This window comes from Amblyraja radiata, chromosome 10, assembly GCF_010909765.2.
Source record: "Amblyraja radiata isolate CabotCenter1 chromosome 10, sAmbRad1.1.pri, whole genome shotgun sequence".
Classification (NCBI taxonomy): domain Eukaryota; kingdom Metazoa; phylum Chordata; class Chondrichthyes; order Rajiformes; family Rajidae; genus Amblyraja; species Amblyraja radiata.
This window is the reverse complement of record NC_045965.1, coordinates 13,816,843-13,844,376: the sequence shown is the minus strand read 5'-3', so window position 1 is coordinate 13,844,376 and position 27,534 is coordinate 13,816,843. Positions and strand designations below refer to the sequence as shown.

Sequence of the window (27,534 nt, the reverse complement as noted above, 5' to 3'; positions counted from 1 at the left end):
TTTTGCCAGCTTTAGAACCAATAGACATTGTTTTACCAGCTTTAGAACCAATAGACATAGTTTTGCCAGCTTTAGAACCAATAGACATATTTCTGCCAGCTTTAGAACCAATAGACCTATTTCTGCCAGCTTTAGAACCAATAGGCCTATTTCTGCCAGCTTTAGAACCAATAGACCAATTTTTGCCAGCTTTAGAACCAATAGACCATTTTTTGCCAGCTTTAGAACCAATAGACCTATTTTTGCCAGCTTTAGAACCAATAGGCCTATTTTTACCAGCTTTAGACCCAATAGACCAATTTTTGCCAGCTTTAGAACCAATAGACCTATTTTGCCAGCTTTAGAACCAATAGACCTATTTTCTGCCAGCTTTAGAACCAATAGACCTACTTTTGCCAGCTTTAGAACACATAGACCTATTTTTGCCAGCTTTAGAACCAATAGACACTTTTTTTGCCAGCTTTAGAACCAATAGACACTTTTTTGCCAGCTTTAGAACCAATACACTGTTTTTGCCAGCTTTAGAACCAATATACACTTTTTTTGCCAGCTTTAGAACCAATAGAGACACATTTTGCCAGCTTTAGAACCAATAGAGACACATTTTGCAAGCTTTAGAACCAATAGACATTTTTTTGCAAGCTTTAGAACCAATAGACACTTTTTGCAAGCATTTTAGAACCACTAAGGGCACTCACATTTGAGTAGACATGTGTTCAGTGTTATTCACTGCTCAGAGAAACGTGACCCTCTGCCTTCCTCCAGCTTGCAGACACTGATTGAGGCACACCACTTCCTGGTTTTATAGTCCCTCCCCCCTGCCGCCAGCGGGGGCAGCAGAGAGAATGGGGAATTTTGTAAAAACATTAATATCTCTGTCATTTTTAATCGACGGGAAAAGTCCTCGGCACACATGCGGCGGAGGGGGGCTCTGAGCAAGGTGGCCAAAAATGACGGCCGTGGGTGGCGGCATTCTCTTGGAAATCGCAGCACAGATGGCCAAAACCGGTCAAGAACAGACTTTTAGTAATATAGATTTCAGGGGAATTAAAAATAATCCTCAGAATTTGTGCATTATTGGCACAGCCCAAATTTATTCAGTCTTTCAATTAAACCAAGATCCCTCAAGGCTGGGGTTGAACATAGCTGACTCTTCCCGCAAGTATGGGCCATCCTTTGTTGGTCAACCTTCATTTCGAGTTTTCCAAAATGCCCTGTGCTCTAAAAGAAACTTCAGCATAATAGTTGATTAAAATAAATCTGTTATGAATTACTTTAAATCATTGTGATTCAAGCCATGCAGAGTTCACAAGCATTTACAGCTCCAGTGAATTTCCTATTCTTTTAGGTAGGTTTAGGGGGCTTTCTCAGTAGAATTCAAGAAAATATGTTTTTATTTTCACTGATTCTTAGAAACCTTCACTGGGTAAAAATATATTTTATCCTTTTAGCTTTTTTGACCCCACCCAGCTCATTCCTTCCTCTCCCTGCTCCCGTCTGGCAGAAGATACAGAAGCTTGAAAGCGTGCACCGCCAGCTTTTCACCCTGTTATCAACCTTATGAACAGTACTTCCATAAGCTAAGGTACTGACCAATTCACTTCCAACCCATTGTAGACATTGGAATTTGTCTATGGAACTGATGCACCACAATGCTGAGAACTACAGTTTATTCTGCACTCTGTATCTTTCCCTTGCTCTATCTATTGTACTTGAGTTTGACTTGATTATATTTATGCATAGCATTTCTGATTTGTTCGGATAGCATGCAAAACAAAGCCAAATAAAACAAAATAAATTGGTAATTAAATAATAGTCTAAAGAAAAAAGCAAATGTTAAGACTCAGGGTTATTTTTCTACTACATCCTGGATGAATGGTTAAGGATTGATTTAATTTGATGCATTTTTCAATATATTAGATTCAATATCTTCTTCATTTCAAACTGAAATAAAATTTGCTCATTTTTATCGGAAAAATAGTTTTCCCTGTAGAAATAAACCATTTTTCTTATAATTTTGAACTGTTCTCCCAGGAATAACAAATAAATTTTTGGAGGGAAAATGTTTTTTACTTTATTTAAAACTTCCTAACAGAAAGTATGTGTTTCAGACCAAGTGATGATGATTAGTGGATTATAATTCAAGTCAGCAGGACATTTGAAGCTTGGAAGTTAACATACTCCCTACTAATGGGCAAACCATCCCTTAACCGCACCACCTGTTTACAGTCCATTAAATTCAGAAAGAATCAGGTGACTAAATGCTTGTTTATGTTTGTGCAATCATCTTTGAAGTAAATTTTCATATTCACTTTCCACATATTGTTAATTATCTTAATTTTTTAGTTGTAGACATACAGCCCTTCGGCCCACCGGGTCCGAGCCAACCAGCGATCCCCGCATATTAACACTATCCTAGACACTAGGGACAATTTAAACATACATCAAGCCAAATAACCTACAAACCTGTACGTCTTTGGAGTGTGGGAGGAAACCGAAGATCCCGGAGAAAACCCTCACAGTCACGGGGAGAACGTACAAACTCAGTACAGACAGCACCGTAGTCTCTGGGGCTGCAAGTGCTGCAGGGCAGCAACTCTACTGCTGTGCCGACATGCCGCGCATGCAATTATATATACATTTGACACCTTTTTCAAAGGTTGGAAAGCCCAAGTTTACTGAGTATTTGAATATAACTTACATCTCTAATATTTGGGTTAAGTACCACGCACTCTTCCCTGCTAAGCCTCCAAAGCTGAAATCTCTCTCTTGTGTCTCAGAGGTCAGAGCACACGTGGTGTTTAAAGTGTGATTTGAACAAAGCACTCTACAGTAAGATCATAACTTCCTCTAACTTGTGAACTACTGTTTTGGCTAACCAACGCAACGTGAGAATAACTCCTTCAGCGTGTCTCATCCTGTTTCTCTTTGGGATCAGAATTTACACTGCAATATTAATAAAGCAGAAAGCCATGCTTTAAAATTCAAATAAAGGAGCAAATAAAGAGACCAAAACTCCAACATCATACTAATTAACAAACCATTCAACTTACTCTATTAATTAACTAAAGTCATATATCAGTGGGTTGTAACTAGGTTTTGATTTAATTTATCCATTGTTCCTGGCCTGGAGTCTATAACAATGTGAATTCCACTAGCCATATGTTGAGAAGTGATTTTCTCATTGACAATTTCCTTGAGTTCCTAGTTTATGTGTTTTTGATTTTTGTTCCGACTCCCAGAGCAGTAACTGAGCCAGTGCCCATTGCCATGTTTCTGTTAGGATATTGTTTAACTTAAACTTATTACACGCATGAACAAAAACCTCACGTTTTTGTTTCTCTTGCCAAGCTCAGAGTAATATAGCTACGCAAGATGAATATTGTTTATTAAGTTAAAGCATTTACTCTTCCCCTACTCTATGTAAGTCTTTCAGGAGAATTATTATTTTGGCTGAATGTGATCATCACTAGAATTGTTGAATGCTTGAAAATAATAACCGAGGCAGAGTGATATTCTGCACAAAGATCATTCATCTAAAATGTTTCTCATGCTAATCAATGCCATCATTTCTTTTTTTGTTGCCATATAGTCTTCGTCCTGCCATTGCACTACATTACATCATAGCCTATCTTCCACACTTTTTAACTCTTTGGTAAGACTGCAAAATAACAAAACATGGGATTTCTCAAAGTTTTTGTGTCCTCCTCTCAGCTCAAGTCTTTGACAATGTGACTGCATCACTGAACCATTACTTCTTTGCCTAATTTTTTCCCTACAAAATCGGCACAATGGCGTAGCTGGTAGAGTTGCTGCCTCAAAGTGCTAGAGCCCCGAGTTCGATTCTGACCTCACGTGTTATCTGTGTTGAATTTGCACGTTCTCTCTGTGACCATGTGCATTTCCTCCAGGTGCTCTGGTTTTCCCCCCACATCCAAAGACATGCAGGTTTGTAAGTTAATTGGCCTCTGTAAATTGCTCCTAGTGTGTAGGGAGTGGGTGTGAAAACAGTATAACATAGAACTAATGTGAACTGGTAATCAATGGCCGGGGTGGACTTGGTGGGCTGAAGGGCACCTCCCTTCCATGATGTATCTTTCAATCTTTCAATCAAGCAATCAATCAAAATCTACACAAAAACATTGAGTGACTTGCGGTACAGTTCTAAGAAGACTCATACATACTTTATTCAAATCACTAATTTTAATGTGGAAGTCATATTGTCCCTGATTACACTGTCACATGTCATAGAGAGGATCATAACCTCAACCATTATTAATAATATTATTAACCATTATTAAGCACTTTCCAACACGTTGCTGAATGGGGACTGGACTTTGTGCCTTCCGTCATAATGGGAAATGGGAACCATTGTGGGGGATGTTTTTTATGTTTAAATTTCTTTATTATTGTTATGTTGTATTCTTTTTTTATGTGCTGCAATGGCAATACGCATTTCACTACACCAATTGGTGTACGTGACTAATAAAGAACCTTTGAATGCAAAACAACACTCTTCGCTGGACTATCCCAAATTTAAACCTATGATGGCAGGCTTTCTGAACCTATTTTCAAACAAAAAATCCCTTTTCTTTTTTTTCTAATATCTTCCAATATAGTTGCATATTGATAATATTATGAAGCTTGAAGCAACATCAAAACAACATTTCAAAGTGAGTGTTTAACGGACATTATAAGGTAACACGAGCAATGTCTGGGATGATTTGGCAATACTTTCATCATGAAGCTAATCTGATAATTAACTCATCACAAACAAACTAAATGGTATTTCTGTCACAATACCCATTTTTCTCAGAACAATATTTCATGAGTTGATGGATTTTAGTGCACAGCAATTTGAAAGAGCCTAACCATAATCATTTATTGCAGTGTGGGACAGTTGTTGCAGGACAGTAACAGCTCAGCCACACTGAACCGCAGTTCGCTGCCAAAACAACGGGCTGTGAACTAAACATATCGAAAAACAGACACTATGTAAATATGGTTGGTGGTTCTTGAAAATCCACATAACTTATGTATTCTTCATCAACAGCAAGCCACAATGTTTAAATCACATAATTTAATGTAACTCTCAATCCCACTGCCTGCCCCGAGTGTGTACGGTCTTTTCTGTTTTATTGCGTAAAGAGGATTAATTTCACACATTTACAAAATGTCTCTATTTCTGATCACCTTCTCCTCATTTATTAGTTCCTCGTGTATGAGTTTTGTGTCTAACTTCGGTGTAAACCAGCATCAGCAGTTCCTTCCTATACATTTCCTAAGCTTTTTAGTTTTCTTGTTATTTCTATACAGCAATATTCTTCTGGTTTCCCACTGCCCTTCACAGCTGGTGATCGGCTACTAGACCTAGCTCGGTGCCTGGACTTCCCAAGAACATGTCTACTTCCCGAGAACATGACGTACTAACTCAATCATAACAACATGCCTCAAAATAGTGTCAGAGCAGGAGGAAACACTATAAGGTCAAAACTGAATGCACACATCATTCTTAATAAAATAGACAAATTAATGGCTCAAATGGAAATAATGATCTCACAGTCATTGGGGAGACATGGTTGTAAATATAACAAGATTGCAAATTAAATATTTGAGAATACGTATAGATTAGATGAATCAAACAGGAGAGGTGGCTCTGATAATAAAGAATGAGATGAAGATAGGAGAGAGGAAGGATTATAGATCAGAATGTCAATAAGTAACATCAGTTGGATTGAGCTCAGAAGCAGGAAAATGTAGAAAACACTAGTGGGAATTGTACAAAGCCACCCAACAGTGGGCAATAAGGATAATAGGGACTGTAATCTACACATTGACTGGGCTAAGCAAATGAGCAATGATAGAGTGGAAGACCAATTCATAGATTGTATGACAGATGAATTTGTAGATCAGTATGTTGAGAAATCAGCAAAGGGAACAGGCTATTTTAGATGAAGTATTCAACAGGTTTTCAGCAATTAAATGTAGTTAATGATAATATTGCACTTTGGTGGGCTTTAGAGAAATGTGCTCATAATAAGATAGAATTTTATGTAAGAATTGAACGTGATTTTGTTCATTGTGAAACTAAGATTTTTGAATCCAAACAATGTAAACCATGAAGGATCAAAGCACATTTGATTTTTAGTAAACTGGGAAATCGGGTCGAGACCCTCCTTCAGACTGGTTACGGATAAGGGAAACGAGTGATATAGACTGTGATGTGAAGAGATAAAGAACAATTAATAAAAGATATGCAAAAAAGTAATGATGATAAAGGAAACAGGCCACTCCAGCTTTTTGTGTCTATCTTCAGTTTAAACCAGCATCTGCAGTTCCTTCCTACACACTATCCATGTACCTGTCTAAATGTTTCTTAAACGCATGATATTACCTGCCTCACCAACCTCCTCCTGCAGCTAATTCCATGCATCTACCACACTTTGCGTGAAAAACGTACCCCTCAGATTCTTATTAAATCTTTCTCCCTTCATCTAAAACCTATGCCCTCTGGTTCTCAATTCGCCTACATTGGGCAAAAGACTGTGCGTCTACCCGATTTATTCCTCTCATGATTTTATACGTCTCTGTAAGATCACCCCTCATCTTCCTGCTCTCCAAGGAATAGTCCTAGCCTGCTCAATCTTTCTCTATAGCTCAGGCCCTTGAGTCCTGGCAACATCCTCGTAAATCTTCTCTGCACCCTTTCCAGTTTGACATCATATTTCCTCTAACATGCTGACTAAAACTGAACACAATACTCAAAATGCAGCCTCATCAATGTCTTCCACAGCTATAATATGTCCTCCCAACTTCTATACTCAATGCTCTGAACGATGAAGGCCAATGTGCCAAAAGCCTTTTTGACCACCCTATCTACCTGTGATGCCCCTTTCATCAAACTATGTAGCTGTATTCCTAGATCTCTCCGCTCTACAACACTCCCCAGAGCCCTACACTGTATCGGTTCTGCGCATGTTAATGCTCCCAGTGCAACACCTCACATTTCTCTATAATATGTTCACTTTTATTGCAAAAGCATTTTAACTGTACAGCTCCTTGTTGAGCGTGTACCTGGAATATTGTGAAGAAGTCTGGTCTCCCTCCCTAAGAAATAATATAACTGAGATGGGGAAACGCAGCAAAGATTCATTTTGATTCATTCCTGGCATAGAAGGTGTTTGTCTTATGGGGATTGTCTTATGATTAAATAGACTAGGCCTATTTTTCCTTTGGTTTAGGCAAATAAAAGATGATCTCAATGAAACGTACAAAATTCTCATTGGATTAAAAAAGAAATTGTATTTCACCTGGCCAGTTTCTTTGGAACCAAGAGTTGGATTCTCAACATAAGGAATTGGGCATTCAAATCTGCGATAAGAATCTGTAGTGAATCTTTGGAATATTTTATCCCAGTGGGCTCTGGGTAATCAATTGTTGAATATATTTAAGATACCAATCAATAGATTTTGAATTATGAAGGGAATCAACAATTATAGGATCAGTGCAGGAAAGTGGCTTCAGGTAAAAGATATTATATAACAGCAAGCATAGAGGGTTATGTGTGTTGTATCTCCCAGTAGCCAGGTAGGATGTGTAATGAAAGCCCACATCTGAGGTTAATCCCACTCTGTATCCAATATGACCACCTCCCTAATGTATTGGGAAAAAGTTGTCTATAATGGAAATTTGAAAAGTGGGACATGATATGAATGTGTGTGTTTTAGATTGGTGTATATGTAAATTGGAATTTAGAGGCTAGTTGTGAGACGGGTGGGTAAGCGGCAGTGAGATCCAAGTAGTGTTAAAAAATATATCAGTCATTCTGCAGGTGAGAGGTGGAACTAACAAATTAAATCTCAGTCTGAGCCAGACAGAGCTTCCACGATGTTGAAATTCGATTGTAGAGGTTTCAAACAAGCACAAAGTTAGGGCAGCAACAATCTGTGAGTCTGAGAGGAAATGCGAATGGAGAATTGGCGAAGAAAACTGATGGATTCATGGAAATCTGAGAATAAATTATTGCACAATTTTAAGAGGAAAATAAACAAATAACAACCAAGAAAATTAAGTAATGTTTCTTGGTGTAAAGTATGCAGCCTTTGGAATCTTGTGTTGTTTGTATACTTCATGAGTCTTTAATATTGTGATAAATAACACTTACTGCCATCATTTCATAACATGATTATGTTACATTAATGTTTAATAATATAATTTTGAGAAAATTGTTTTAACCGCTTAGGAATTTATGTCATAATCAGCCATGAAATATCACTGAGGGAACTCCCTGGCTGACTGCTATACTAAAGCTATTAGAATAATAGTGAATTTAAAATATTGAACAAGAATAAAGAAGGGAATTTATTCCGAGAGTCAAAGGATGTAGGTGAGGTATTGAATAGGTACCTTGAATCTGTATTCACCAAGGAGAAGGATTTGGAGGTTAATGAGATTAGTGTGAGCAATACTAATAGATTCAAGGCAATTTGAGATCAAGGAGGAGATGGTGTTGGGTCTCTTGAAAAACATTAAGGTGGATAAATCCCAGGGCCTGATGAGATCTATCCAAAGTTATTGCGAGGGGAGAAATTGCAGGGGCCTTGATGAAGATCGTTGTATCCTCTCAAGCCACAGGGGAGAGGCCGGAGAACTGGAGAGCAGCCAATGTTGTTCCTTCGGTTAAGAAGTGAAATAGAGATAATGCAAGAACTTATAGGCCGGTGAGCAAGCTCATATATTTAAGATTGACACAAAGTGTTGGAGTAACTCAGTGCTTCAGACACATCTCTGGAGAAAAAGGATGGGTGACGGTTTTCAGTCTGAAAAGCCTGAAGAAGGATCTCAACCCATCCTTTTTCTCCAGGAATTCTGCCTGAACCGCTGAGTTACTCCAGCACTTTGTGTCTATCTTTGGTATAAACCAGCATCAGCAGTTCTTTGTTTCTAAACTAAGCTCATATGTTTTATTGTTTTAATCTTTTTATTGCTTTCAAGTATTTTTAGTAATAATATTCCATCCCTGAACCAAGACATGATAAAAGATCAACCATTTGCAAGGTTTTACTAAGGGGGTTATCAGTGTAGTAAGACTTGATTTGATATGAGCAATATAATATGATTGGACAGTTTCAACATGTAGTGGACCTACGAAAATAAAATAATTCTGGTTCTTCCTTTCACCTGGAATATCCAAAAGTGTTTATTCATTTGTGTCCAATAATTATAACAGGCACTGGCACTGGCACATATTGGGAAAACGTGAGGCCACTATGGGGGAAACAAGAGTCAAGATTAGAAGATGTGGAAACAGATGTGGCTTTTCTCCAATGCCTTCTTCTTTAGAACATTGAGCAATCCAAGTGTTCTGCCAGGACAAAACAATTATATATTTTTTTAAAGTAGATGATAAATGAGCTCTGAACCCAATAGATGCATATGCTTTATGTAGTGCAAGGGATTCTGGAGTACATTATAACCTGCAGCCATCAGGCTTCAGCGGCCCACTATATGATGGGTCAAAAGTAATGATCTGGACACTGATCAGTCAGTCACATGAAATTCCTTCAATTATTTTTTATGTAGGAAAAATGGGAAAGACTGGACAAGCTGGTGCTCTTCTCTTTACAAAAGAGAAAACCGTTCCAATCAATGGGGTTCATTCCTGATCTGCAGAGTTTTATCTGCAGAGATTTTACATTCTCCCAGTGACTGTGTGAATTTTCTCCTGTGCTCCGGTTTCCTCCTACATTACTAAAACATATAGGGTGGGAGGTTAATTTGACTGTAAAGGGCCTGTCCCACTTACGCAATTTTTTTTGGCGACTTGCTGGCACCCGTCATAGTTGCAAATTTCAAACTGTTGAAAATCCAGCGGTGACCAGAAAAAGGCACGACTCTTTGGGCGACTGCTCACGACCATACAGGCATCACATGTCGTGGGGCAAGTCGCCGAAAAAATCGCGTAGGTGGGACAGGCCCTTAAATTGCCTCTCTTGTGTGTGAGTGGTACTTCTGCCGCTGGAAGTAGGTATGTTACAAAACTTCTGCCACTGCCCGTGTGAGCGACTTTGGCGCCTTTGAGAGGGGGGCGGGTTTAAAATGCGATTTTTCTGCAGCCTATTCAAATCCATCTCGGTTAGGCTGTTTAGTTGCTAAAGAAAAAAAGCTTCGACTGCCGTTTTATTAAGTTTATTAAAATTAGCACTGGATAATTTAATTGTTAGAGTAAATTAAAAATCATCTTCTAAAGCCGTGAACGCCGACAATGGGATGGATCTCACGTAGGGGACAAGGCAAGGTAGGCTGTTTATTTTTACATTAAAAAGTACTTCTTAAGATGCCTTTAATCAAAATTTTAAGTTGCGAGAAGGTGACTTGGAACCCATCCGAACTGGCAGTATTTTTTATGCCGACATGGAGTTCAAATTCACTGCAACCGCAACGTTCCAAACCAGCGCGTTCCACAAAATCCCACTCGCAAGATGATTTAAATGGCCATTAATTTACAACAATTAAACACTAAATTCCTTCCATTTGGCCTATAAATTTATGACAATGAGATTTTAAAATCATGTTATATTGTGAATTCTTGTGTGAATGTTATTTGGACATTTAGGCTATTTAAAAATGTAAATCTTTTCTTAAGAAATTGATAGATGTTTAGATCTAGTAATTTAATTTTGGAATTAGCTACAATTGGGTAACTAACTAATTATATGCTTTAATTTCAGGTCATCCAAGTAAGATTGTTTAATATTTGTTTCAGAATGCTTCAATCTATAATAACTGAAAATTTCTTTCAGTTCTCTTAACTTTTAATAAAGTTATGGCCATTTGACTGTCCTTGATCACAGCTTTTGTGTTAAGTCAATGGAAAAGCAATAGGGAACAAGATGCTAATTTCCGACTATGAAAATGGCCATAACTTTTTTAATACTGAAGATATGAAAGTGAATTAGGTGTCAAATTAAACTTATTTTTATGCTTTACCTGATGGGATAAATTGCAGACTTGATTTTTTAAATCTCAAAATTATGTAACATTACTACTGGAAGTATAGGATTTTGGTGTGTGTGTTTTATCATAATTCCTTACAATGCTATGTACGACAGTGATCGCAACTTCCACTGAAGTGTTGATGGCCGTTGGCTCGCTAGAAGCTCATCCGCCCTTTGACAGGTCTTGTTTATGGTCCTGCTGGGGGTCCACAGCCCCCTCCTCACCTGGCAAACCAGGTGGGGGAGATGGTTTAGTCGCCGACTATCTGACCATGGAACAGGTAACACGGGATTACATGGTACGCGTGGCCGTTGTGCTCATGGTAATGGTATAATAGAGACAAGGGAAACTCAAGCAACATATTTACACACTTGTGCACTGATAAAATATAACATGATTTCACTTCATGAAACAAAGAAAGAATGATCATTATAAAATATAAAAATCTATACCCTCCTTTTCAATAATAAACCATCTGCCAAGAGTTGTAGCGATCTGTGAGAAAACCAAATGTTGGAAGGGTCTTTTGGCTGAAAGGTCCTTTCTGATTGTTGCATTATGTTCTTGTGTCGCTAAATGATCATGATCCTGGATCCAAATCCAGAATTGGTTAACTGGAAAATCTGCACAATGCTGAAAGGAATTTTTTTTTCCACTTTAAAACCAACAACTGTTTTCCAGTTAACTGAATGCTTGTTCTGTTTCAGAAACAGTTCCAAAGTTTCAAGATCTGGAAACAAATGTCCTATCATAGTTGATACAAAGCGCTTGACGTGTGGAGACATTTCAGGAACATTACAGCTCTTTAACTTTTTTTATTTTGTTGAACCAAAGCAGCATTAAGGAATTAATGAATTCAGGCATGTGATACAAATGTTCATGTTTTTATTTCCCTTGTGAAGTGAAACTGGCAAAATGAATCATTAATCTGTAATTTAATACAGTATTACTTTAGTTTAGAGGTACAGCATGGAAACAGGCCCTTTGGTCCACAAAGTCCACACCGACCATCGATCACCCGTTCACACCAGTTCTATGTTATCTCTCTTTCTCATCCACCCTACATACTTAGGGTAATTTACAGAAGCCAATTGACCTACAAACCCACACGTTTTTGGCATGAGGTGAGAAACCGGAGCACCCGTAGAAAACCCACATGGGGAGAATGTACAAACTCCACACAGACACCACATATATCAGGATTAAATCTGGGTCTCTGGCACTGTGAGGCAGCTGCTGACCCACTGTGCTGCCCACTATTAATCTGCTGCTTAATGCTGCAGAAAATAAGAAATATTTATTTAGGAACTGAAATACTTCAATGAGTTTCATTGATAAAAAATAATTATTTGAGCTCACTCTAATGTCTTGATTGGAATGTGCACTGATTAGTGCGGAAACGGGCACATGTTCTGAAATATCCCACTCCAACATTTGTTCTGTCCAACCAGTTGATGATCGGAAGGGCAGTATGCAGCACTATTTGTACAGACATTTAGCATGCTTATATCAGAGGGACGGGTGAACAGAAAATTCAAAAGTCACTATTCCTCATCTAGTCTTGCTTTAAAATTTGGACTGAGGGCAGGAACAATAATAGGATGCAACTGCATTATTTCTGGAACCAAGGAATCTAGACTATTGACACCATTACGCTGAGGCATCAGCTTGTACTCAATGTCATTGCAGCTAGACCTCAGCAAAAGCCAATTCCTTCAGAAACAAGTAGAGAGACAAACTTGCGGGGGGAATATAAAGTAACTGCTTAACATTATGTTTCTAGAAGGGTGCAAGACACTGGAAAGAGCAAGATGTCCACAATGCAATAATATGATTTGTGCTCCACCCAGAACTCCTCCAGTCAAACTAATGGACTTCACAAATAAACAATGAACGAACAGGCAAACAACTAATAGCTTTGAGTTTGGTACACATTAGGAGTTTGGTACATATTAGGACTAGGCCCATTTGATGCATGATTTGTCAAATTCATTGAACAGAATCCTAGATTATTAGTAATATTTGCCAAACCTTGTATAAATTGGTACAAACCATTTTTTTCCTGATTGTTCTGTTAAAATTAGTTTGTCTCTATGACAGCAAATACCATAACATTTCAAAGTATATAATAGCTTCAAGATTATAGAATAAAATACCATTAATATATGCACTAAAATAGAAAGTACTGAAAATATTCAATGATTAAGTATTACTGGCATTTCTTGTTTGATTTCAGATATCCAGCTTCTGCAGTGTTTTGCTTTAAGTTTAAAATCTGAATATCTATCAAATGTACTATGATTGTATGATGGAATATTGTCATTGAGTCATACAGCATTGAAACCGGTCATTCAGCACACCTTGTCTACATTGAGTAGTGAATATCCATTCATATTAATCCCATCTTCCAGTACGTGGCCTGTAGCTTTCTATGCTGAGGTGATTTAACTACCTGTCTCCACATTTCCTAAATACTGTAACCAACTGTGCTTCCACCATTCACTCTACCATCCACTCCCATCGTCTTACCTACATCCTACATCCATAGAATGCGGAGCACAGCTACAATATTACTTCATTTATGCTGAGCATTTTTATATACTTTGTATACAACACTGTTTAATTTTCAATGGTTTAATTAACCATGGTCTGGTTTGGCTCAGCCACCAAGCACGACACCTGAAGGCTGCAGCGAATCGTCCGATCAGCAGAGAAGGTTATTGGCTGCAACCTTCCCTCCATTGATGAACTATACACTGCAAGGGCCGGGAAGCGAGCGCACAAGATCATCTCTAACCCCTCTCACCCTGGCCACAAACTCTTTGAATCACTGCCCTCTGGAAGGCAACTCCGGACTGTCAAAGCTGCCACAGCCAGATATAAAAACAGTTTTTATCCAACAGCCAAAAATATGTAGCCTCCCTTTGATCTGGTATTTTGTTGCTTCACATGCTTGATCAATGGTGTTTTATCATTAATGTTTTATTATTATTAATGTTTAGTGTTTTCTAAGTCATTCGTAACTGTCACTGTATGTCATGTTGTTTCTTGTGGGCGGAGCACCAAGGCAAATTCCTTGTATGTGAATACTTGGCCAATAAACTTACTTACTTACTTAATTTACATACATTCCTGCCTAATTTGCATTCGAAATTGTTAACATACACCGTACATTTATGTATCCAGAGCAAATCCTTATTGCATATTGAATTATCTGATTTGAGTACAGTAGCCATTTACATAAGACTGCCCAAGTTTTACCTGTTCAGTCACTGTCTTCTCAATCTCAGACACTGCCCTATAATAATATCTTTTAATTTTGTATATGATTTTGTATGTGATCCTTTCACTTATGTTACATACCTGTCTTATAGTTGGTAATATAAATAGATTTTGTACAACATGCCTAATAAGAATCACACTTACAGAAACTCATTGGGAAGTTTAAATATTCAAGATCTACATCAATGAACAAAAAGACAACAAAAAAATATTACAAAAGATTTTAACCAGAGATAATAGATATTTTATAGTAGAAAACAAAACAAAAATGGAAAATGGGCCATTGGAGAAAAACAAAACAAGAGACTGCTTGGCTTTTTTGGAACAATTTCTGCTATAATTCCTAATCCTTTCTTTTTCTCCACTGAAATAGTGCACTCTCAATCCCAGATCACCTAGAAATTATGACAATTCATTCAAACAAATGCTACGTTATAGCATCAAGATATTCAGTACTTTCTACTTCACTTCAATTTTTACTCTCTGATCCAAACTAGGCCTTTAGATTTTTCCTTTTTGAATCGAGATTTATATGCAGCTTGTAAAATACCATTGATGACTGCAACAGTTTCAATTTGTTGTTTGCCAAAGACAGCATTCCTAGGATAATTTGCAGTGCCAATCATCTACTGATTCCCTAAGTACCTCAATGTTGGCAAAACTGTGAGATTCACTGTTTGACAAAACAGTGCGGAGCTGAGCACTCAAGCCTGGTCTCAGAAGCACGGATGCAACCTCAGAAAAAAAATCACCAAACTCCTGCATCTACAAACTATATGAAAGGTTTAGCGGCCCACTTTCTGCTCTGGGTTCTTATTACTCAGTAATAAAGTTCTAACCAGTAATACAGAGAGCTGCCACCTATAACGTTTTTGTGATTAACACAATACTTAGCTGTCTTATGCTTCATTGGTCTTGGGGGCAGGGGGCCTGTTTAAATGTGAATGCCAAAACATTTAAAGCTATGCATGCAAATAATGTTAGGCAGCCACATACACGAACCTGCATTATTTAAGTTTGTATAAAACCTTTGAATGATCTTTATTGATTTGTTGTCTTTGCCCAGAGTCAATTGGAGGTATCTGGCTGGTGAAATGAAAGTCAGGCATTCAATGTAGAGTAAATAATGGGCAATTAATAGAGTGATACAGCTAATGTATGATCACTGTCAAAATAGATTTTGCAGTTATTGGACATGGATGAGATTTGACATGAATGTGTCTAGAAGACAGATTACCTGAAGAAGACTTGTATTGAATGTTCGGCACAAAACATTATGCCATTATTTATTTTTGATCAACCTACAGATTTATAGCAAGTCCATGCTTACCCCTCACAATCCTGCTTCTCAATACTCTGTAATTGGTTTAGAAAAACAATTCAAACTGACAATTAGTTGGATCATCCTGGGGTCGGCCCACTGTTCAGACACACTGTCCAGATACTGCATCCCCAGTTATTTTCTCCAGATGCCATGGCATGGATAAGCAGACCCTCTGCACTCTATGAGCACCCAGTGAGGCAGAGTCAACTCCACACTGTGAGTAAAGCCTAAATCCTCACCGCCAAAATGTTCTGCCAACTTCCCACAATTCGTTATTTCTCAAAGGCTATAAAAGCCTATTTACCAGTTTTTCTTTAAATGGTTTTGATATAGATATTTAAAAACTATTAAAACTGATTGAAATAACGTAAAAATAGGGTACTTAAAAACTACAAAAAAATTAAAACACATTAAAGAACCAAACAATTTAAAATATTAAGTTAAAACAAAGTAGGTAAAGCAAGTCTGAAGAAGGATCTCGACCGGAAACATCACCCATTCCTTCTCTCCAGAGATGCTGAGTTACTCCAGCATTTTGTGTCTACCTTCGATTTAAACCAGCATCTGCAGTTCTTTCCTATACAAAGCATTTAGTAAGTAGGTAAATTCATGTCACCTTTCCCACAGGGGCACAGATGGTCCAATTCCAATCTGCTATTATGTAAAGTTGAGGGGTAGTGGATTGCATTAGCACCCCGCTAAGAAGTTGGCATTGGGCCTTCAGGGAGTGTCAAACTTGTGTGCTTTCTTGCACATGCATAAAAATCCAAGACTGCCAGCGGTAGACAGCACTGAAACTCAACCACTCCCTTTGAAACGGCTTTGCCACTATTAAACAAGATGAAATTCAGTTTCATTATCAACTTTGATGCTGAGCAAGTAGTTTGGCAGCACGATAATAGTTGAGCAGTGGTTTTATTTTAGTGATAACTCTTGCAGTGATGAATGAGAAGGGTTTATATTTGGATATCAGGTCATCGTATTTAATGCTGCCAGCAATTTTTCAATTTTGGGGAAAAGCAGAAGGTTCGAGCATAATCAGGGTGTGCACATGGAATATTGAAAAATAATAATTTATGACATTTCCCTGTCAAAACTTCCTGTCAAAGTTGCTGCGATAGAGACCACCGCATCGATTCCTTCTACCTTAGAAATTCCAGCTATCTTTTCCAAAACAATCTTACAAGTGAACCCAACTCAAAAAGTGTAATTGAAGTTGAGTAAAAGTCAGATTGAAAGCTGTTTCTACCATTTGCACTCCTTTCACATTGCTTTTCTTTCAATGACAGACAGATCTGTGCATCCACCCAAGCCAGCATACCAATGCTCAGGCTAACATTTCCACGGGCGGCATTCCTGACAATGCATATAGTCCCTCTGGTCTTCCTTGACTGAGATAAGTGGTCTTTTAGTTTGCAATCCCAGCTGGACGGTCAAGGTAAAGAACTCTAGGATGCAGAAGAATGGTGTTTTGTTCAACTGGAACCCAGCCTTAAAATGAATAAACCAGCACAATTGCGAAAATAGAAAAAATACTTTTGGGTATATATGACTTGGTGTCACACCACATATATTTAGGTCCCATTAACAGTAGTAATGTTACGAAGCTAGGGACCAGAAATCTGTCATTTTAGCCAGATTTGGCCTACGTGTGATTCTAGACCCACAACAATTCTGTTGGTCTGTGAAACCACACAGTTCAAAAGCAATTAAAGATGTAAAATAAGAGCCGGCCATTAGTAGCAATGTCCACATCCCATAATGTCTTTACAGTTATTATTTGCAAATGAGCTGTTAGCATTCCCTTTACCAGTAAGTTCAAAGCTGGTAAGAATTAGGCATTTTACATTGTGACAGAGACATAAATACAACCAGATACCAGAAAGAGGAAAGATAGAAAGAGAGAACAGAAAGGGGCAAGCAGAAGAAGGGACAATGTTTGTGAAAAGGAAGTGGAAAGAGAGAAAGAGAGTGAGGCAGATATACATATTGAGCAGAAAACGATCAAGGCAAAGACAAATGCAGAATGTACTGAGATAAAGAGTGGAATAAAACAGATTAGAAAAAACACAAAAAGCAAACTGAGAGAAACAGATGTAGAAACTCAAAAGAAACTATATAAAACCAAGTATTGTTTTAGGATTACCAGATCATAACTGTTGCCAGCGGACCTTTTGCAATCTGAGTTGAACATGGTTAAACCATGTTCAATTCAGATCACAGAAAATCCGTTGGCAAGAGTTACGATCAGGTAATTAAAAAAAATAGCTAACATAAAATATCTTTGGTTTAAACCAGCATCTGCAGTTCCTTCCTACACATAAAACATCCAGGTTGCCTTGGCAGCTTGTGCTGAATTCCCAGCAACATCCACCTCTCATCAACCCCACCTGCAACTTCACACTGATAGATTAACTGGAATTTCTAAACAAAAAACAAAAACACAATTGAAAAGATTTGGAAACAATGGGATCATCTACAGTAATTGTTACCTAACCAAATTAATTATTTTGGTTTTCGGAAGACAACGCTCTGATTTGGAAACAACTTAGCCAGAGATCTTGAGGATTACAGATAGGTGGATTGGTGATTGGAGGGAGGGAGAGAGAAATGCAGATCAGTGTTGGATAGTAGAAAAGTGTTAATGTATGTAGATTTACATCATCTTATTGGATCAAGAAACATCTATGCAGTATTTTCCTTCAGTGATATAAAATAGTCCACTCCTTGGCAGATTCCAATATGCAAGTTTCCAGCATAAGCATGAAAAATTACTGTCCAATTTGGGACATTTTACTGGTATCCTTCTCGAACTGCAGGTTGAATTTTACCTCCTAGGGTTTCATTTCCCATAAATATTCTCAGTGTTTCCTCCTCTTCTTCCAAGGTCATCCAGAATACAATAAATTCATAGGACTTTGGTCCAATTTCCTTCTTCTTTTATACACCCTAACCATTTTATGAAGTGGTACAGGATCTACATATAGTACGTATCACAGTTAAAATAACCTGGCATGGAATTTGCTTTAACATATTTAATGGTGTTAAAACAAGGATGTGGATCACTCTAATCTAGTTTGGAAAAGTCCTGCAGACATTATAATTTTCACAGAACAGTATTGTTAGGTTTATTTGTGCATTTCTGCACAGTATCGATTTTTATGTCCAACAGAGTACATTCTGTTAAAAAGCAGTTCTTTCATCTCTAAAAATACAGCCAAGCAGCTGTGTCTTTGGCAGCCAGATCTCAAAGGACATATCATTAAGCAAGTATACTCTTCCAAATATTGGGAATTGTTGCCGATTAATGAATGGATGCAGAAATGTATGAGACTTTCGCACACAGGTCACAGGGAGAACGTACAAACCTATACAAACAGCACCGATAGTCAGGATAGAACACAGGTCTCTGGCCCTGTCAGGCAGCAAATCTACACCTACGCCACCCTGCCGTCCTGTTTTACATTTTATTTTCCCCTGTTTTACACAGAGGTGGTACACGTTGTTATGCAGGACTTACACAGTAATTGGTAGAGCCCAAAGGAGTGTTGCAGAACAGAGAGATCTGGGATTACAGGTGCATGGATCCCCGAAAATGGGCAGTCAGGTGGACAGTGAACTGAAAAATGCCTTTGGCATACTTTGCCTACATTGGGAAGGGCATTGAGTACCAAGGTTGGGACATCATGATGCAGCTGTACAAGTGTTTGATGAGATCACACTTGGAGGAATGTAGACAGTCTGGTCGCCAGATATAGGAAGGATGCTATCAAGTGTGTAGGAAAGAACTGCAGATGCTGGTTTAAATCAAAGGTAGACACAAAATGCTGGAGTAACTCAGCGGGACAGGCAGCATCTCTGGAGAGAAGGAATGGGTGATGTTTCGGGTCGAGACCCTTCTTCAGACTGATGTCAGTGGAGTCGACCCGAAACATCACCCATTCCTTCCCTCCAGAGATGCTGCCGGTCCCGCTGAGTCACTCCAGCGTTTTGTGTCCACCTAAGGATGTTATCAAGTTGGAAAAGGTGGTCTTGTGGCGAGTTATAGGGAGAGGTTGGAACGGCTGTGACTTATTTCTTTGGCGCATAAGAGGTTGAAGATGGTCTTATTGGGGTGTACAAGATCATGGATGGTTTGTATAATGTAAACATTCAATGCCTTTTCCCCAGGGTGGAGGATTCTAAAACTAGTGTGCATAGGCTTACAGTGAGGTGGGATATATTTAACAAGGACCTTAGGAGCAACTTTTTCATTCAGAGATTTGTGCGTATCTGGAATGAGCTGCTGTAGGAAGCTATTGAAGCTGACACAATTACATCTTTTAAAATACATTATGACAGATTTATGGGTAGGAACAGTTTAGAGGGCTAGTGAGCAAATGCAGGCAAAAGAGACAAGCCCAATAAGCCAACTTGGTTGGCATGGACATGTTGGGCCAAAGGGCCTGTTTCTGTGCCGTATAGCTCTATGGCTATGACTAAGATTCTACCAGTCAATTAGAAATCAATTGATTGGTCTCTAATGTGGAATTAGCAGATAAATAGATTTAATATTAGTGAACTGTGCTTCTTCTACAATATAGCACATTTGCCCAATGCATTTCTGAGCTGGTAATATCCCCAAGACCTACTGTAGCACTTGAACACAATCTAAAATACAGAGGTGTGCTTGCAGGTACCATCTCTCAGATGAGACATTAAAACAGGTTACCATCTCACCTCTCACGTGCTGTTTACATGTTTCTACCACACCTTCCAAACAGTAAGGAAGTTCAGGAAGAATCCTGCCAAACATTGTAAATGATTATCCACCTCACTGTGGTTTGCAGGAACTTGCCCTGTGCAAATTAACTGCTTGGTGGACCTACATTATTACCTGACTTTAGCTCAAAAGTAATTTATTGCTCAAAAATAGCTTGCCATTTCATGAAATTAATTCCTAATTTATGTCTTTGCATGTTTTTCTTTATTCAAGTTCAAAAATGTCAGAAATGTTGTGACATCATAACTATGCCCTAACATTTAATTGAAGTAATTCACTCCCTATGATGGGATAATAGGACAATGCAAAATAGCTGCTTTTCCACAGACTTAGTGAGACTCTGAAATCCTACCATCATTTTTCAAACTCGTTATTCAAGAATTAGAGGGGATATACCTTGAAGGTGGGTGCAAGTTTACAGATGCAAATGAAGAATCGGTTCTGCAGCTTCACGGGAGATTGCTTAAGCTTAATTTCAAACCCTTTCTGCTTCAGTTGTTTAGCAATGCCTCAGATAACCTATATAAGTAACAATCTTTGAGAATGCTTGTCACAGTTATCCTTATGTTTGCTGTAAAATCGAGGATTTGGTACAGTTCCTCTCCATGCGTAGATAATTAAAGTAACAGATTAACTCAGAAAATGTCTCAGCAGGTAAGTATAAAGGGGCAAGAGTCACAGGTTCAATTGTTAGTCTAATTGTTCGCAAATAAGCTTATCTCGACCAAGTCAATTTAGAGTCATTATTACCAGACTGGGCTGGTCTCTGAGCAAGGAAGGTTCTCATTAATGATAATATCCAGTATTTTTTAATGGAAAGTATTATACTGTAGGCAAAGTTTGAAAGGAGTCCCAAGTTAAAGTACATTGCTTGCCGACGTTGGCAGCCTCGACATGCATTTAAAGAGTGGACATTTTGGCAAGGTTGCAGGAGCCGCCAAGGTCTGCAGAACAGTATCCTAGCAACTGGACTAATGCCTTGAGGAGAGGGAAATTAGAATTGCAAAGTGCATGATATAATACAGTGAACAGATCCACTGGCAAGACTTGTGTTTGTTACCTGTTCAACGCAACTTGAATATTAATGTCTGAATATTAGCCTGGAATCCAAACTATTTGTTCACAGGTGATTTATGAGATATTTAAGTTAAAAATTCCAATGTGCTTTTAGAAACATATTTAATCCCTTTATTATTCACTCTGTAACTATTTCCAAAAAAACGAATCGAGAGTTCAAATAGAATTTTCTCATCAAAACAGCTGCTTGACATTTAGCCAGCATCTGATATTGGGAACAGGCTCATGGCCAAAGGAACAATCGGCTCCTTAGAAACTATTAGTTTCTTTATGGATTATCTTTTTCTCCGCTTCTGAAAACAGCAAAGTAAGAAATTAGGCTGATTTTCAGTCAGACAACATTAAACTTGCTGCTTCTAATTGGCTCGAGGCACTGAAAATGTTTGAAAGGAAACCACATAATTTATCCTATTTCATGTAATATCCTGTCATGTTTTATAGTTAATCCGAATGTTATTGTAATTTTATTTAATTCTTGTTTCATGTACGATATCATTAAATCAAACTTCCAAGACAAACATTGATTTAAGCTAACTCTGACTTGGAAACCTTTGAGGTAATTATTGTGGAGTTGGATTTTTTTAATCAATGAATTAAAGGGATGGAATTTCATCAGTGAACTAATCATTCCCTTTGTTTTGATAGTGACTACTCCTTGTGGTAAAGAGGCAATATATTTCATAATTCTCCTAAAGGCTCTTAAATCTTTATTAAATTTATCTGGGGAGACGTCTACTTGACAGCTATTACACAGCCAGAATATAAATTCTTGCAAACAGAAGACATGACGTTGCTTTATAAATCATTATAATGTTATTTCCCTGAAATTTTACTTTCTCCTATTAAAGCTATATTTAGATTGAGCTGGAGTCGTGACTCCCAGTAGACTATATTGACAGGACATCAGAGACCAGCTGCATTCTACCTATATGACATGCACATATACATATACATACACATGCATGTCTCACAGATGCCAGCAAGCAGTACTGAATTGAAAACAAAGGCAGGAAAACTGTAACCCTGCCTAGCTTTACCACCCATTTCAAGATACCCCTACTGAGATCCACTAACATATTACATCTGAGAATCTTCTGCTGTAGTATCCTACTCAACCTGAAGATAGACACAAAAAGCTGGAGTACCTCAGCAGGACAGGCAGCATCTCTGGAGAGAAGGAATAGGTGATCAGTCTGAAGAAGGGTCTCGACCCGAAATGTCGCCCATTCCTCCTCTCCAGAGACGCTGTCTGTCCCGCTGAGTTACTCCAGCTTTTTGTGTCTATCTTCGGTTTAAGCCAGCATCTGAAGTTCCTTCCTACGCATTTCCTACTCAACCTATCAACTTACTTGGTTGGTAGTTATGGAACCAGTCTAGTGGTGGAAGACCGGGTCAAACCTACGATCAAACATATCACGACATATCAAATGGCACTCATTAAAAAGGGTAACAAGGAACTGATCAGACCTTTGACCAATATACTAATAACAACCAAATCTGAATTATCTGGAACCAAAACATTCACTTTGTCCAGCATCTGAAAAGTAATTGCAATAATAAGGATATGAAATATTGATCCATGAAGCAGCATTGTATTAATCCAAAATCATTCAGCGCAGAAATAACAGCAGCATATGGTCACACTTGTGTTTCAAAGACAAGAACTTACTGACAATAAAATGAATATTTGAAACACCACCAAAGAAAACACACAAAAACAACAATGTTACCATGAGGTTTGCCTATGTTGAATGTGCCATTCAAATCAATAAACATTTTTACACAGTCACTCGTGCCTCTCTCGTCGGCTTTCTCAAAAATGCAACAATATCTCTGGGCTTTATGATATTATGGGATTTGAGACGAGATGCTCAAGGCCTTAATGCTCCCCTTGGGTCCTGCTGAGGAAAAATAAATACTGCTCTAGCATCTCATCCGTTTGTTTTTTGCTCCAGATCCCAGCGACTGCTGTTGCTCATGTCTCCATTTCAGTATGCACAACATGACTGGTGAACTATATGGATCAGTGACCATCACATTCTTGGTGCTGCAAGACCTTGAATTTAGTTACATCACAATGGGAGGACTCTTCCCTTTCCTTTAACTTGTGTTCAGAGGAACTCAGTGGGTTCGGCAGCATCGGTGGAGGGAAATAAATGTAAGTCAATGTCTTGGGTTGAGACCCTTCATCTGGACAATCTCATCTTGCAAAATTGGCAATCTATTTCCCTCCACAGATGCGGCCTGACTGGCTGAGTTTCCCCAGTAGTTTGCTTCATGCATATACTGTAGCTCATGACCTACAGAGCAGAAAAAAAACACATAAGCTAACATTCTCCAAAAATGTGAGCCATGCCTTTTGATTCATTACCCAAATTTCATCAATAACTCTAGCACAACTGTTAGTGTCATTCATCCTCCTATATTATCAAAGTGTTCCCCCCAAAACATAGTTTCTTTGAAGGGCCAAAATCTATTTCTAAACTGCTGCGCTTTCACAGTTCAAGTTCATGGGACATTATAAAACCTCTTTCCACTGACAGCCGCCAATGGCAGGAGAATCACCTATTACAGATGTAGATGCTGGTTTAAATCCAAGGTAGACACCAATGCTGGAGTAACTCAGCGGGACAGACAACATCTCTGGTGAGAATGAATGGGTGATGTTTCAGGTCTCGACCCGAAACGTCACCCATTCCTTCTCTCCAGAGATGCCGCCTGTCCCGCTGAGTTACTCCAGCACTTTGTGTCGACAATAGTAATTAACCTGTATACTGAAGGTAGACAAAAATGCTGGAGAAACTCAGCGCGTGAGGCAGCATCTATGGAGCAAAGGAATAGGCGACGTTTCGGGTCGAGACCCTTCTTCAGACTGATGTGGAGGTGGGGGGGCCCGATCCGAAATGTCACCTATTTAGTCCTTCTCTCCATAGATGCTGCCTCACCCGCTGAGTTTCTCCAGCATTTTTGTCTACCTTCGATTTTTCCAGCATCCGCAGTTCTTTCTTAAACAACTTGTACACTGATGCATTTTCTGGGATTCATGGCAACAATAATGTAAATAGACTTACCATGCATTTATTAGGCTTTTCTCCAGAATGAACCCTCATGTGTATCAGGAGCTTGTAGCGAGCATTAAAGGGCCTGTATCGCCTCACACACCCAGCCCAAAAACAAGTAAAGTCCTCTCCTTTACGCTGGTCAATGTGCATTTTCTCGATGTGCCTCACCAGCTCCTCCTGCTGGTCATAGACAGCACTGCAATCGATCCATCGACAGACCTGCTTCCCAAAGTTCTTGGCCAGCTCACCTGCATCTTCAAGTTGAATCTGTCCATTGGCTAGTTGTCTGTGTAACTGAGGTATGGTCCCATGGGCTTGACCAAAGTGCTGCTGGCAATGGTATGGGGGAGGAGAACCATGGTGGTGATGAAATAGTTTTGTATCATGTGAATATTCGTCAATGGGCTCATGCTTGAAAAAGTTAATTTTATTGCCACCCTCTGTCACTCCATGTTGAACGATCATGTTGCCCGTGACCAGACTGAGGTCCATGTTTTCCTGCACTTGCTGCAAAGGAACATGGTTGCCGTCGGTATGCTCTTGTCCAGCACTGCGTGTTGGGCATGAGGACATGGATGAGTTGGGGGAAGCCAAGTTGCACAGGCTGCCGAATACAGAGCAGGACTGCGCACTGCAGTTCTTTCGGCTTCCTCCAGACTGAGGGAGCAAACTGTTGGGATTGCTCCTCAACCCGTTGACCCGAGCGATAAGTGCTGTGGGAGAGGTGCGAATGATGGCGGTGATGTCGAGCCCATCGTTCGAAAGAGGCGAAATGGAAAGGGATCGTTTCTTCCCATTGCCCAGTTGAAGTTTACTCACTTGACGAGGGCTGGCACTGGACATAAACCCCAGTGAGGAGCTACTGTCATTGCTGAAGAAATATGACGAATAAGAACCAGCGATGCCACAGTTTAATGGCTCAACCTCTGATGGCAGACTGCTGGCACCCCCAATCTCAGAATGACTCGAAAGCCCTTCACTGTCAGAAAGGAGTTGTGGCCATTCCTGTTTGATGTGCAGATTTGGGAGGTTTTCATCCAAGCGTAGGGTGCTGGGAGACATTGGAATCTGAGGAGCAAGCAATCTGGAAAACATCCATAACCTTGTTGATACTTCAGGTTAAAACAATTGAATACAAACATTTTTTATCAGTCACTCTGTATGTTTATTGATAGATTTTTTAAATGTAGGTACATCCCAAAAACAAAACAATTTATGATTCACATTATGTCATTTATGGAAGGTATTCAGCACTGGGTCCCTTGTCTAACAAAAAAAAAAACAAAAGCAATACATAATGTATCAATTATCTCTATCAACCATTTATATGTCCTAGTTGTCATAACAATAATGGAATGCTCCAGAATCTATTTACGAATTGGTTACTGTCACCCTGTTTGATTTTTATATTCTTCTGAACAAAAGTAGCCTTCTAAAGTTCATTTGTTAACAACTATGGTTCATAGAAAATGCTATTTTTTCCCCAAAGACTCAATTGAGAGATAAGCCTTACAAAGCAGGAAAACAAAAGATGCAATTCACAGTTCAAAAGAAAAAAACTGTAGGTGGTGATAATCTGAAATTTCAAAAACTATTTACTATGAAATTCTATACTGTTACTGAACTCTTTTGGATGCTGGTAAAACAGTCAATTACAAATCTCAGTGTCTCTGGGCTTAAAAGTAAAAACTGGACAGGCTTTTGTGTCTGGGACAGATTCCAGTTATGTTGTGGGAAAAATAATCTGTCTGCACATTAGGACAGACCCTGATATTAGACCACTTGTGATTAAACAGACTGAGAGCACTTGTTGTCCAGCCTCGCACATGAAGGTTCCTTGAGTCTGGTACAAGAAAGATTGCATGGTACTTGCACAATGTCAATTACACACCACATGGACAATGCTGGGAGTAATTGCAATGGAACAGGAGAGTAATTGTGCAATGATATCTTCTCGTGGAAAACTTTGCTATCCTTCGATAAAAGATTGTGAAGAAAAATTGAACTTGAGGGAGTTAATCTATGGATCCTCAATATGTGTGGTTGATTGGATCGAAGACCGACGGAAATCCGGGGAAACAGCGTTCCTCAAGTGATCCTTTGTTTTTCTAGGAACAGGCGTGGACCATTCTGCTCTCAAATCTGTTCTGCCTTTCTGTCCGTTCATGGCTGAATTAAAAAATATATATTTATATTAATTGAAGGGGTGTGGGCTTCTCAACCGAGCCAGTGTTTAATTGCCCATCCCTGATTGACCTAGAGAGCTACCATATTGAAACTGCTGCTGTCCTTGATGTCTGGGTATATCCACAATGCTGTTAAGATTGTGAACTAATTCCATTCACCTGCCTTTGTTATTAGACCTCTTATTCTTAGTAAATAATATTTAGCAATAAGAGTCTTTCAGGAGAGGAGAAGATAAAATTAAAGTGGAATTTGTGGTAAGGGCAAGGAACAATTAGGCTAGCCTGCTTACTTGATGAGGACATTGCCAGCATATTGCAAATACAGAGAAGATCTAAATGTCGAGGAATCAATACAGTTTAATGGTTCAGATTGGAATCCTTCATGAACATGCACATTTTTAACATATACAACATATATTATGGTGGGAGAAAATAACCTGTCAGAATGGGGCAGAGTCAGTTGGCGACTGCCATGGGATGAAGACAGAAAGGTGCTGATGTGATTTCCTGAATGATTTACAGGCTCCAAGCTGGCTGTTGCTATTGCCTCATTCCTCATGACATGGTTCATTTCATCCCTCTTGCTGGATGCAGTATAGTACGGGCTGTAACCACCATTTGCTGCAACAGAATGAAAACCTGAGGTGAGTTTGCTTTCTCCGCACAAATCCAAATGTAAAAAACGCTGCAGTTCCGAACCTGCACACCCCGGACCTTTGAAAGAATAATGCAGGATTTACTTGCCCGTCCTGCAAAGTAATTGGGGGAAATCTCTATGCAGGTCCTCCCCAGGTTACCGCAGTGCTCTGTTCCTGAGAACAGTTCATAACACAAACGGCTCGC

At 38.9% G+C, this 27,534-nt stretch overlaps 1 protein-coding gene across 3 annotated transcripts in view; it reads right to left on the bottom strand.

Annotated features, from left to right (window-relative positions):
• The window catches only part of glis1 (GLIS family zinc finger 1), a 298,316-nt gene that overhangs the window by 134,990 nt on the left and 135,792 nt on the right, over positions 1-27,534 (bottom strand). For all 3 annotated transcript variants that reach the window (XM_033028112.1, XM_033028110.1, XM_033028111.1), the window contains exons 2-3: positions 27,129-27,312; positions 24,515-25,589 (exon numbers count right to left, since the gene is read on the bottom strand). In XM_033028112.1, the coding sequence (XP_032884003.1) occupies positions 24,515-25,589; positions 27,129-27,262 (1,209 nt within the window). In that variant the 5' untranslated portion in view covers positions 27,263-27,312. The remainder of the gene's footprint in view (positions 1-24,514; positions 25,590-27,128; positions 27,313-27,534) is intronic.